We start from the raw sequence: 12,071 nt of genomic DNA on the forward strand, positions 1-12,071 counted from the left end.
TGCGTTATCTACTGCACCACCTAGCTGCCCCTGGAGATAATGTTTTATGCTTTCTTTACCTCTTTTGACATGACTTCTGAAATATTATATTCTTCTTCTCTTCCTCTTTTCTTTTTCGTAACTACAAAAATTAGCAAAAGATAGGATTATCATCTTGACAAGCTATAAAAGAAAATATAACCTTCAAAAATTAGAACAAGAAAATTTACCTGGTTTTTCTTCACTTGTATCAGCTGATTTTTTCCCCTACAAAGTAAATATTTACAATATTACGTTTTTTCTAAGATCCTTAATCTTATGACAAATGAATTAACTTCTTCATATACTTTAGGAAGGAAACTGGAAAAAAGTACAACCAATTACAAATTTGAAAGAACATTAGAAACACAACATACAGGAAACTGAGAAAAAACCAATATTCCACCATCCCCGTGGCTTACCACACCTGTACCTTACCATACCTAATCAGAGGACTCCCACAAAATAGAGATAAATATTCAGTATTACAGATTATGCCACTGTGTAAATATTCTTAGTAGTTATGCTCTGCGCCTATTGGTGAGTAATCTAAGTACCTAAAGTCAAATGCCTTTTGCCCATGGATTTTAGGCATTCACATAGGGAACTATTCTTCCTTCTTTATTTTTGGAGGTATCCATCACCTTGTATTTTCTCTATTTCTCTTGAGTAGGAGGGAAGAGGCATCAACTCATGTACCACTTTAAAATTGTTGTTGCTCTTCCTTACTGCAGAACATTTTCTGAACTCCAGAAGGGAGAGAAGGGGGTAAAAAGGGGAAATGGAGGTAGAGGGAACATGGCCTTAGTCTCTTGAAATCTTCACCCTTAGAAGTAAGGTTTTTCTAGGATAATGTAATTGAGGGAACTAGGAGTGGGCCATAAGTTCTCTGGGGAACTTGAAAGAAAAAAAGCCAAAGCATGGAAAGGACAAAAAAGGGTAAGATTTAGGATTTCTGAGAAGGGGAAAGGAAAAAGAACTATTAAAGAGAAATAGGGGTTATTTTAAAAAGAGAATAAAGGGAAATACACCAAAAATAAAAAACATGCAAGCAAAAAACATGAGATGGAAGAAAAGGAAGAAGAGAAACAAGGAAACTTAAAATTTATAAAAGCAAGACAGAAAAGCAATTTATAAAGTTGGAGGGGGAAAGGTTAACTTTGGATAAATGGACAGATGCAATTTGACAGCTTTGTGTATATGAGCATGTATATGTGTGTAAACTGGGAAATGCAAGTTATAGAAAGTTGGAAAGTGGAGGATGAGTTATATAGAAAGGAATATATGATGGGCGATGACAACTAAAATAATTGTAAGACACCAGTGAAAGTTAAACCACTGGTAACCTATGTTAATACCAATTAAACCAAAGACTATCAGTTTTATCCAAACAGTTTTATTGGAAAGGAGGAGAAAGGGAGGACAAGGTGTCTCAAAATGAAGAAACCATCAGGACAAGTTTACCTAAAAATCAGACCACCCAGCCTTCAACCTAAAGCTAATTATACTATGAGAGCACCAAACTCTCCAGTAACAGAAATTTAAAAGCCCTATTTTTGCTTTCATGTATTGCAATTCTCCATCTAACAAAAACCCATACCTTAGGTTTTGTGGTCTCATCCAAGTCAACAGACATCATATACATGTATTTTGTTCATATGCTGTATGCAATGAACTGAAAGTAGGAAATGACTATATCTGAAATTTCAGAAAGTCACAAAGATCTATCCTAGAAACTGCTATTTTTTCTGGTATAGTGTTACTGCTTTCAATCTCTAACTGAAAATTTGGATAACTGCTAACATAAAATGCTAGTCATCACAACCTTTGGACTCTGGGCTGTGGGTAGAAATATAAGACAAATAAATAGTCTTAAGGAAGAGCTTACTGGAGACAAAGATTTCAGGAAAAACTAATGCAGACAGCTTTCCATTAGAAAACACAGTTAACTTTCTCATGTTACATAAAGTGGATTTAGTCCTAAATGTTTATAAGCATCTACTATAGTTCCCCCTAGAATGTAAGTTAAATATGGGCAATATGTAAAAAACAGAAACACTGTTACAATAATACAGGAAGAAAACCCTCCAGAATTTTAAAGCAATATTACAAATTTTACTGCATCTATTTTCCTATCAACATTAGAATGAGAAATTTCAAGACATAATGTACTATTTTTAAAAATCTGATTTAACAGATTACCTTTGAAACTTTTAAAGCTTCCTTCTTTCGTTCCAATTTTTCTTTCCTCTTCTGTTCCTGAGAAGAAATATCTTATTTAGTTTCCTTAAAGTCTATACATTTCAGAGTCCTGAAAGGGAGGTACTTTAAAGATCATATAATCCAAACCTCTCAAATAAAACAAATCTCTCCTTGCAAACAAGGAACCAGTAACTTGCACCAAGTCAAAGAGGCAGAGCCAATTCCTGACTTCACATCTACCTAATATTTTTCCCACTACACCATACTATCTCTTTATTTAGTGTAAGTGTAGGTCTTTGTTCTAGATAAAAATACCAAAAAGACTCGTTAACCCTAGATAATCTAAAGCTTTCCCAAGATTGTAGGCAGTTCGTACTCATTCATAAAGTCTTCAAGTATGGGCTCAATAGCAGTGTGTCTGTCTTATAACTGTATGAGATGATTATGGATTTGAGTCAGATTAAACTCTGAGGATGGGGTCTGGAAGATACCCAGCCCCGCCCCAGTATAGTTTAAAAGTTTATTGCTGGGGTGGCTAGGTGGCGCAGTGGATAAAGCACCAGCCCTGGATTCAGGAGTACCTGAGTTCAAATCCAGCCTCAGACACTTGACACTTAACTAGCTGTGTGACTCTGGGCAAGTCACTTAACCCCCATTGCCCTGCCAAAAAAAAAAAAAGTCTATTGCTTGTCAAATTCTCACTGTCTCCTTTAAGTTTTATTGCCAATTAACAGTATTTTTACTTCTGTTCCATCTCCCCACTTGTCAACTACATCTTAGTTTTATCTGGAATCCATCATGTGTCAGAACCCCAGTCTCTGTTGAGTGGGTTGGGGAGTTTGCCCACCAATTCAATACTCAGGACTCAAGAAGAAAGGACAAGGCTCAGCACAGGATGTGGCAATTAAGTTGAGACCAGATGTTAAGTGACATGTCTCTTTTTCTCAGAGCAGAATTTTAACCCTGTCATCCTTCTAAAATTAACATGACTACGAAACAATGCTGAAACACCTGAGTGACCCTTCCTGTTATTCAAGTTGAATATCTTTAGAGATAGGGGCCAGGAGAGGGGAAGGGGGAATCAGTGGGAACTGTGAGATCTGAAACCTCTGACTGTCACTCCCCCATTCCCTCTTCCTTCGGTTTTGACCTTGTTCTCCCTCGTTCGTATGCATGTCTCCATACATTGATCACGAGCTAAACACGCACCCTGGGTGAGAGAGGACTGGATGTTAGATTGTGAGCTTGCCCCAGTGTGCATGGGGACTTCCCCCGCAGACCAACATTCCTATAAAAGCTCAAGGCATGTATTAGCTATTGCGACTCAGATATTGAACCTGCCCATTCCTGCAGGAATGTAATAAATCTGTCTGTTTGACTTGGTTTCCTCGAGTTATTTGGGTAAACTGAGGCAGTTTGCCCCAAACATAATGAAGCATTATTGTTATTTTTCAGTCACGTCCAACTCTTCATAAACCCCATTTCAGTTTTTCTTGACAAAGACACTCAAGTGGTTTACCATTTTCTTCTCCAGCTCATTTTATAGATCAGAAAATTGAGGTCAACAGGGTTCAGTAATTTGCCCAGCCACACAACAAGTAAGGGTCTGAGGCCACATTTGAAGTCAGAAAGTCTTCCTGACTCCAGGTCTGGCACTCAGTCCACCGTGCCATCCAGAGTCCTTATGAAGACTAGCCCCATTAAATTCAGTGACCAGAAAGTTGATGAGCAGGTAAATTCTGGTCAGTCAAATCATGAACATCTAAGTGTTTAGGGTATTACAATCTATGTCATCCATGAGGATGAAAATTCCATTGAAGTACTAAAGGACATTTTTATTTTTAAAAATTTTATTTTTATATTAAAAACTACCAATAAATATTTTCAATTACTCACCTCCATTTGCTGCTGTTCCATTTTGGTCAACAAAAATTTGGAATATATATTGCTTTTTTCAAGCAAATGTTGAAGTCTCTTGTAGCGAATTTCATTAGAATCTCTATCCCAAGATATGCGAGCCTACCAACAAAAGATTTTTTCACTTATTATTCCATGTTTCACAAATACAATTTTTTTCTACCATTTATCCTATGAAAATTCGGTCAGTAATATTATGTTGTAATGTTTACATAATCTAGACAAGACAAAGCAATAAATAATTATACAAATACAGATTACTTACATATCATATCTTAGAACCAGGATTTTAAAAATCTAGTACCTTATTTGAAACTCAAGTTTGTTTTTTTTTAAACTGAGTACTTAAATTAATTTTAAAATTCGTTATGCTTTTGGTTAAAAACTCTGAATGTATGGTAAAAACAAATATATTTTATGGAATAGGAAACTGTTTCTAATTACATTAATATAATTAAATGTTGTTCTTGTTTATTTTTTTTTAAATAAAATATAAAATGAATACTGTACTAAGCTTGGTCCTCCTGTGGTAAAGTGACCTTGGCTTTCTTGGATTGTGCCAGCAAAACACAAACTCCAAGAACTGTTTCAAGTAAGAGTTCAAAGGACTGGATATCAGTCATCTGAGGATTAACCTAATTAACTTTAAAAAGGCTTATCACCAGAAAGTCTGTCAACGGGAAAGATATTTTTTCAGATTTAGCAACACAAGAAGACCAACTACTGAGGTGTGAGCAGGTTGCAATGAATAAACATATCATAGATACTTTGGTCTAAATTACTGTCTATCCCAGTATTTTCTTGTACTGCGACAAGTTAACATTATTTAACTTTTCATAATTTTTTTTTTAGTGAGGCCATTGGGGTTAAGTGACTTGCCCAGGGTCACACAGCTAGTAAGTGTTAAGTGTCTGAGGCCGAATTTGAACTCAGGTCCTCCTGACTCCAGGGCCGGTGCTCTATCCACTGTGCCACCTAGCTGCCCCAACTTTTCATAATTTATATACTAAAATCAGAGGCCACAGGGTATAGTGGATCCACAAGTCAGGAAGACCTGGGTTTAAGTTCTGCCTCTGACACGAACTGGTTACATAACCATAGAAAAGTGATAAAAATCACAGGATCAAGGATTCAGAACTGGAAGAGACCTAAAAAAGTCATTTAGTCTACTCCTGACATTCTCTCCACTACCCCATTTACTATTATACAACATTTTTATAAAACTTGTGAAAACACACAAAAAACCCCACAGAGCACACAAAGCCCGTTCCCTGTTTATTCACAATCTAGATGAAGCTGTAAGGCACATATACACAAAAAGCAAAGAATAAATATTTCTGTCAACTAAGTAATAAAGCTAATCTGAGACAAAGAAATTACTATGAATTAGAATGGTCAGGCTTTAAGAAAGAAAAAAAGCAAACTGCTGATCATGATTCAATTTGGGCCCAATTCTCCATTCCAGCCTTAAGTCCCCCAATTATATCCCTAAATGAACCCTTAATTCTAATCAACTGATGAAATAATACAACATACTCATTCATGCTTACTTCTAGGCCTTTGTTCATAACATATCACCCCCCCCATACCCATACAAAATAATGCCCTTTCTCATTCTATTTCCAATCTAAATATTAACCCATTCCTAAAAGCCAATTAGAGAGATAGTTGTTAACCTATGAAACATAACCTGACTACTCCAAATATATCATCAGCATTTCTGTATATTACCAATAAAATCCAGCAGGAAAACATAGAAAATTCCACTCAAAATAACTACAGAATATATAAAATATAAAAAGAAAACAAAAACCATTTTAACAAACACAGTTAAGCAAAGTAATTTCCCATGAAGTATAGTAGCTTTTTTAGTGGCAAAAAACTAGAAAGGGGGGTCCATCAACTGGGGAATATTTATGGTTTGTTAATGAAATGGAATATTAGTGTAGTAAAACATGATGAAAGGGATGACTTCAGAGAAACCTGCGAAAACATATATGAATTGATGCTGACTGAAGCAAGCAGAACCATGAGAACAATTTCTACAACAATGCAAATAAAAACATTGAAAGACACAAGAATTCTGACCATTCACAAGCACTACTGTAGAAGCATGCTGACCGACAGTTGAGATGTGCTTAGACACAAGATGTGGAATAAGGCATACATTTTTGTACATGGCCAATATGGGAATTTGTTTGCTCTGACTATTGTGCATAATTGTCAGTTTTGCTTTTTTTTTCAATTGGAATGAGGAAAAAGATAGAGATAGGGTTTCAAAGAGAAAAAATGAAAAGCTGCCAGTAAAAATCAGACAAGCAAGATGGTTTTGATAGTTGCATCCTTAATTTATCAAATACTTCAAAGGATTGACTACATAAGAGATTCATGGTTTCACATACCCTCCCCCTTATGTTCTACAATGTATATGGAAATTCTCATTTTCTTTCTTTCATATTTAAGTTCAAAATAAAAAATAAAATATGCAGACCTCCCCCAATCTCCCATAAAAACATACCCACCAAAATTTTTTAAAGACTAAAGAAGCAATAATTTTAAGAAGAAAACGTTTAGAACTTAGTGGGAGGGGCAGCTAGGTGGAGCAGTAGATAGAGCACCGGCCCTAGAGTCAGGAGTACCTGAGTTCAAATCTGGCCTCAGACACTTAACACTTACTAGCTGTGTGACCCTGGGCAAGTCACTTAAACCCCAATTGCCTCACTTAAAAAAAAAAAAAAAAAAAACAGAACTTAGTGGGTAAGGAAATTTCCTCTATCAATGTAGATGAACACATTCCCCGCAACTTTTTATAGTCCTAAGAGAGCTTCCAAGAGCAAAGAAAAATTAAATGACTAGCCCACAAAACCAGTATGTATCTGAGGTGGGCAGTGAACGCAGATTGCCCTGGATGCTAAACCTATATCACATACTATATTATTTTGCCTCTCTACAAGTAATATAATTTTATTATTAAATATAATTTTGATGTTGACTTAGTTACTACCACAAAGAGGTACTAATAATTCCTAGGTGACTACCAAAATAGCAATTTTAGCAATTTAGAGGAGGGAAGGAATTTTCTCCTTTTCATTATATCCATCAAATACCTGTCATTGGAAAATCAGTATTTACCTCTCCAATATTCTGAGTCAGTGTTGTTTTCAATAAGACCAGAGACCTAGAGTCACACAGTCCCACACCTCTTAATTTCAAAAATGAGGAAATTGGAGGGAGGTACTGTTATTCACAGGATTTGAACTTAGTCCCCTAATGCTGGAGTGAGTAATCTTGCTACCACACTATGATAAACCAATGTAAGCATTTATTAATTGCCTACTAAATGCCAGGCATTATGCCACATGATAAGGATATAAAGACAAAAATGAAAGTCTCTACTTCAAAGAGATTCCAGTCTATCCCTAGGAGTCACCTGTGTATGATACATACAAAATAAATATAAGGTAATTCATTGGGGGGAGGACAGAAAAGACTTCCCATCCTGGAAAAAAACAAGAGATTCTAAGATGAAGATGAAATATGGGAGTGTATTTTGGGCACCAGGGAGAAGCTTTTCTCCCCCAGGCAAGAATCCACCCAATTAACAATAGCTTTCTTTCAAAGGGAGATAGTCCATGAATACCCAAAGAACCTAAAGGAATGAATTTCCATCTAGAGCCACAACCTCCAAGGATCCTCCTTTCTACTCCTTCCAAATACAAACATAAGGCATTTTCTTTTTTCTTTTTTTTTTTTTTGGTGTGGCAATTGGGGTTAAGTGACTTGCCCAGGGTCACACATCTAGTAAGTTATGTGTTAAGTGTCTAAGGCTGGATTTGAACTCAGGTCCTCCTGACTCCAGAGCCAGTGCTCTATCCACTGCATCACCTAGCTGCCCCAAGGCATTTTCTTAAATGCCTTTAAAAAATGCTTTAAAAAAGTTGAATTTATAAAAAGACACCCCCCATTAGAAGTATTCTTCTAACTGCCACAAATTGCCTCATTAAGTACAATTCTAAACAGTATCACCACTTTATACACACTTCAAAGCATTTTCTAGGTAGAATGCAATTCAGTAAGAATAAAAATTCGGGCAAGTCACAACCTCAGTTTACCTCCCTTTCCTCAAATGTAAACGAGATTATAACACCACCTCCCAGAAAGTTTGAGGATCAATTGAGATAAAATTTGTAAAAAGCCCTCAATCAGCACAGAGCCATGGTCCTATGGAAATGTTTACTGCCTTCCCCTTCAATACACCATATTTTTAAAGTGCTGAAGTTGGATTATAGTTGCATTCCATACTCCTGGACAGGCAACTATAATACACTATGGACTTAAAGAGGAGAGATCTAGAGCTAGAATGGACCTCAGAGGACATATAGTCCAATTCTCTCACATATGGGGGAAACTCAGGCCCAAAGACCTCAAGTGATTTGTGCAGTCATTAGAGGTAATTGTCAGATTCAAACCTAAACACAATACCTTCTTCAATGTTGTAAACCATAGTTTGTTAACTATGTTTAACATATGGTCCGTTAACAACGGACCATAACACAAAGAGGATCAACCCTAAATACAACCACTTTCGGGATGAGGAATAAAAAATAGAGAAAAACGATGCCTTGGGTAATTGTTTTGTGTGCAGAAAATAAGATCCATATAGGAAATAGTTAACTACCAAGCTGGTTATCATCCCATAAACATCTCCTGATAATCTCTGAACATTTTCATCCATCATGATGCTCTATCCAATGGTCCAGACTATATTAATACATTCAGCCCTTCCAAGTCGGTGCAACGGGCTAGGGGTTTTCTACAAATTCCTTAACTGCCTGGATCCTAAAGAAGCACAAACTGCCCACTGGCTAACTCTTCTGCTACATAACTGACCTGCCTCCCCATCTCTTTTAGTCTTGTACCTCCCTAATCAGCACCAAAGGTGAATTAGCCAGGAAATGTTTGCACATTGCATTAGGTCCTATCAATGAATGAATACATCACGCTGGCACTTCAGACACTATTCAAAGCTAGAATACAGTTTAAATGTCAGTTTGCCTCAGTTAAAGTCCCATTTCTATGTCTCTGTGCCCCATGATAGTGGACTCTGGGTCCTCAAAGGCTATGCTGGTGGAATGACATTTTCAGCAGGCAAGCGCAGGTAGAGCTTCATAGATGGAAGGGATGATTTTTTGGCCACAGCACTTAATGAAAAAGGCAGAAAGGGATTCCAATCCAAATTGCTGGAGGGAGAGCCAAGTTTCATTTAAGTGTGTTACTTAGGATAAGAATCTAGAACCAGAAAGGATTTAGGAGGCCACAAACCTTCTATCTCTTATATTAATTTATTCCAAATTCAAAAAATCAAAAAATTCAAAACAGGTGGAAATAGTAATAGCTAACTTTTCAGGTCAAACAGGAAGAGGATTAAAATTTCTGAACTTATTGTTTTATGTTCTCACCGATAAACTAGTTCAAACACCTATGTACATAAAGGTAACTAAGAAAAGGTTGAAATGTTCAAAGGCATCACTTTGTTTTTTAGGAAAAAGCCATGAAACTAACAGGTGTTTTTTTTTAAGAAAAACGGGCAGAAAGGAGCAGTTACACTTTAAACTGTGGGGTTTTTTTAAGTTTCCAAATGAGTTTTTAAAAAATATAAATTTACTACCGTTCACAGTATTTACACTATGACGTTTAAAGTAGGCTTCCTAGAAATACATTAATATGATGCGCCCTAAGATACTCACAATTTCCAAAAGGCAAAAAACTGTTACCTCTAATTTTCAACGTCAGAAATAAACCAGGCTGTGCTAAAGGTTTTTTTTTAAAACTTGGAAGCCGAGCTCGGGGGTAGGATGGTACCTTCTCCAGCATTTTCCGCTCTCTCTCCAGACCGACAGCTTCCAGCTGCTTTTCCTCTTCCAGCATGGCCGGGGTGATGACCGGAGTGTCGTCCGGCGGCTGCGCCATCTCTGCCGCCACAAGACAGGGGGAAAAGTGGTTCCTGAGTGCCGGGGGCAGTGGCCGGTCCGCGGAGCCCAGAAAGGGTCACACGCCCGGACGAGAGGACCCAGCCCGGTCCCGCCGCTCCGAGGAGGCGGGGGCGGGGGCGCGTCCACCCGGGTGCTGGGAGGCGGCCCCGGCCCCCGCCCCGAGCAAGCCCACAAGCCCATCCATCGCCAACCGGAAAGCTCCGTTTTCGCGGGAAACTCGCACGGGGGCGAGGCATTTCCCAAGCTGGCTGTGGGCCGGCCCGCCCTCTCCCACCCCCCCCACTCCCCAACCCCCACATCCACAGGCTCCGCCGCCGGCTTCACCTCCCCCCCGCCCACCGCCTCTCTTCAGACCCCCGACTCCCCCGTCCCACGGCCGAGGACCCACTCACCGCCACTCTGGTGCAGGTGCTCGGCAGGCATAGCCAGGGCACACGGGCGAACAAGTGGACCGGCGCCGACGCACTTCCCTGACTGAACTCCGGAGCAGCCTGCAAACACGCGCGCCAATTTTCGCCCAACCCCCTATCAAGCCTCGCGAGGCTTGCCCCTCTCACGAGACTTTCTCGGGGAAAACCGCGCGCTTCGGCGCTTCTCTTCCCCAAATCCCCGCCCCCTCCTCGATGGGAACTCCCCGTCTCCGCCCCCAGTCTCGCGGGGTTTCCCGTCTCTCCCTCTCCCTCTCCCCCTCTCCCCCTCTCTCCCCCCCCTCTCTCCCCCCCCCTCCCCAACACACAACCTGGGTCAGGTGGGCTGTTGCATGCTTCCGCATTTATGTTGGGTCCGATTGACGGAGAGCTTTAGTGCTCCTCCCCCAAACGGTGCTGGCCGCTGAGAATTCAGTCAGAACTGGGAGAGCGAGGGAGAGAGCACGGGGAAAAGCATCTTTATACGTGCTCCGTGAAGCATCTGATGCTTCAGCAGGACGCTGGCCCTGGAGTCCGCAGACCCTGGGCGAGGCCCCACCTCCCAGCGTGCTCTTCTAGAAAATGAAGCCCGATGATCCTGTGATCCCAAGGGCCTCCCCGCTACAAAACCGCTGTCCCGCAGTGTCCGGAATCAGAGCTCTGGCCCCAGGAGGAAACCTCTATAGAGTGAAGGCAGAGGGCGGGTCCAGACGAGCTCCGGACCAAACGGGAAGCCCACGGACGCGTTTGGGGGGGACCTGAAAGGGGCTGGGGTCCAACGCCCCTGTTGTACGCGTCAAACCGCGAGCCCAGACTGCCCTCGGAGGCATCGACGGGGCCGGCGTTGGCCAGCGAGGTTTTCTTCTTGGTTTTGGGAGCCTAGCCAGTCCTTTGGTCTCCTCTCCTCCTTTATCCGTTCCCGCTGAGTGCGCCCCACCTTCCAAGCGAAGCAGCAGACGGACCCACGAGGCACGTGGTACAGTCTGGGGGGGCCCGATTCCCACGGGAGAGGCTCGGGGCGCTTCCCATCACTTCGGAAGTCACGACGTCCCGTAGCACTGCACCAGCCCTCAGAGCTGAAATCTTTCACGGACAAAGTGCTTTCTCCAAGGCACGATCCTGGTGCCAGGTGCCCGTCTCCACCCCAAACACAAAGTGACTGACTCCCATCTAGAATTTTTTTTCATTGCCCTTTTCCCCGGCTCTCTCTCTTGCCCTCAATTTGTTGTTTCAGTTACTTGCGTAGGCTCTCATCTGTCATTAAGCAACCAAAAACATTCCTGAAGCACCTATGATAGGCCAGGCACCGTGCTAGGGAGGGGGATGGGGGGGGCACAATCCCAGCCCTTGAGTAGTTTACATTCTAATTGAGAAGTATGTATGTGCGCATACCAGTATATACAGAATATGAGCAAAATTAATACAAGGTATCCTTAGGAGACAGCCGAGCCTTGAAAGAAACCAACTGTATAGATGAGAAAAGGAGAGGGGTGAGACAAAGCAGGGGAAGCCAATTAGAACGATTTTGCAACAG

At 40.7% G+C, this 12,071-nt stretch overlaps 1 protein-coding gene across 1 annotated transcript in view; it reads right to left on the reverse strand.

Moving 5' to 3' along the window:
• HELLS (helicase, lymphoid specific) overlaps positions 1-11,069 on the reverse strand; it is a 33,783-nt gene extending 22,714 nt beyond the window's left edge. The window contains exons 1-7 of the mRNA XM_043980148.1: positions 10,870-11,069; positions 10,523-10,621; positions 10,000-10,109; positions 4,117-4,239; positions 2,221-2,277; positions 210-246; positions 60-121 (exon numbers count right to left, since the gene is read on the reverse strand). Coding sequence (XP_043836083.1) covers positions 60-121; positions 210-246; positions 2,221-2,277; positions 4,117-4,239; positions 10,000-10,109; positions 10,523-10,553 — 420 coding nt within the window. The 5' untranslated portion in view covers positions 10,554-10,621; positions 10,870-11,069. The remainder of the gene's footprint in view (positions 1-59; positions 122-209; positions 247-2,220; positions 2,278-4,116; positions 4,240-9,999; positions 10,110-10,522; positions 10,622-10,869) is intronic.
• Positions 11,070-12,071: the final 1,002 nt, after the last annotated feature.

The sequence above is a fragment of the Dromiciops gliroides genome, chromosome 2 (genome assembly GCF_019393635.1).
Source record: "Dromiciops gliroides isolate mDroGli1 chromosome 2, mDroGli1.pri, whole genome shotgun sequence".
Lineage (NCBI taxonomy): Eukaryota > Metazoa > Chordata > Mammalia > Microbiotheria > Microbiotheriidae > Dromiciops > Dromiciops gliroides.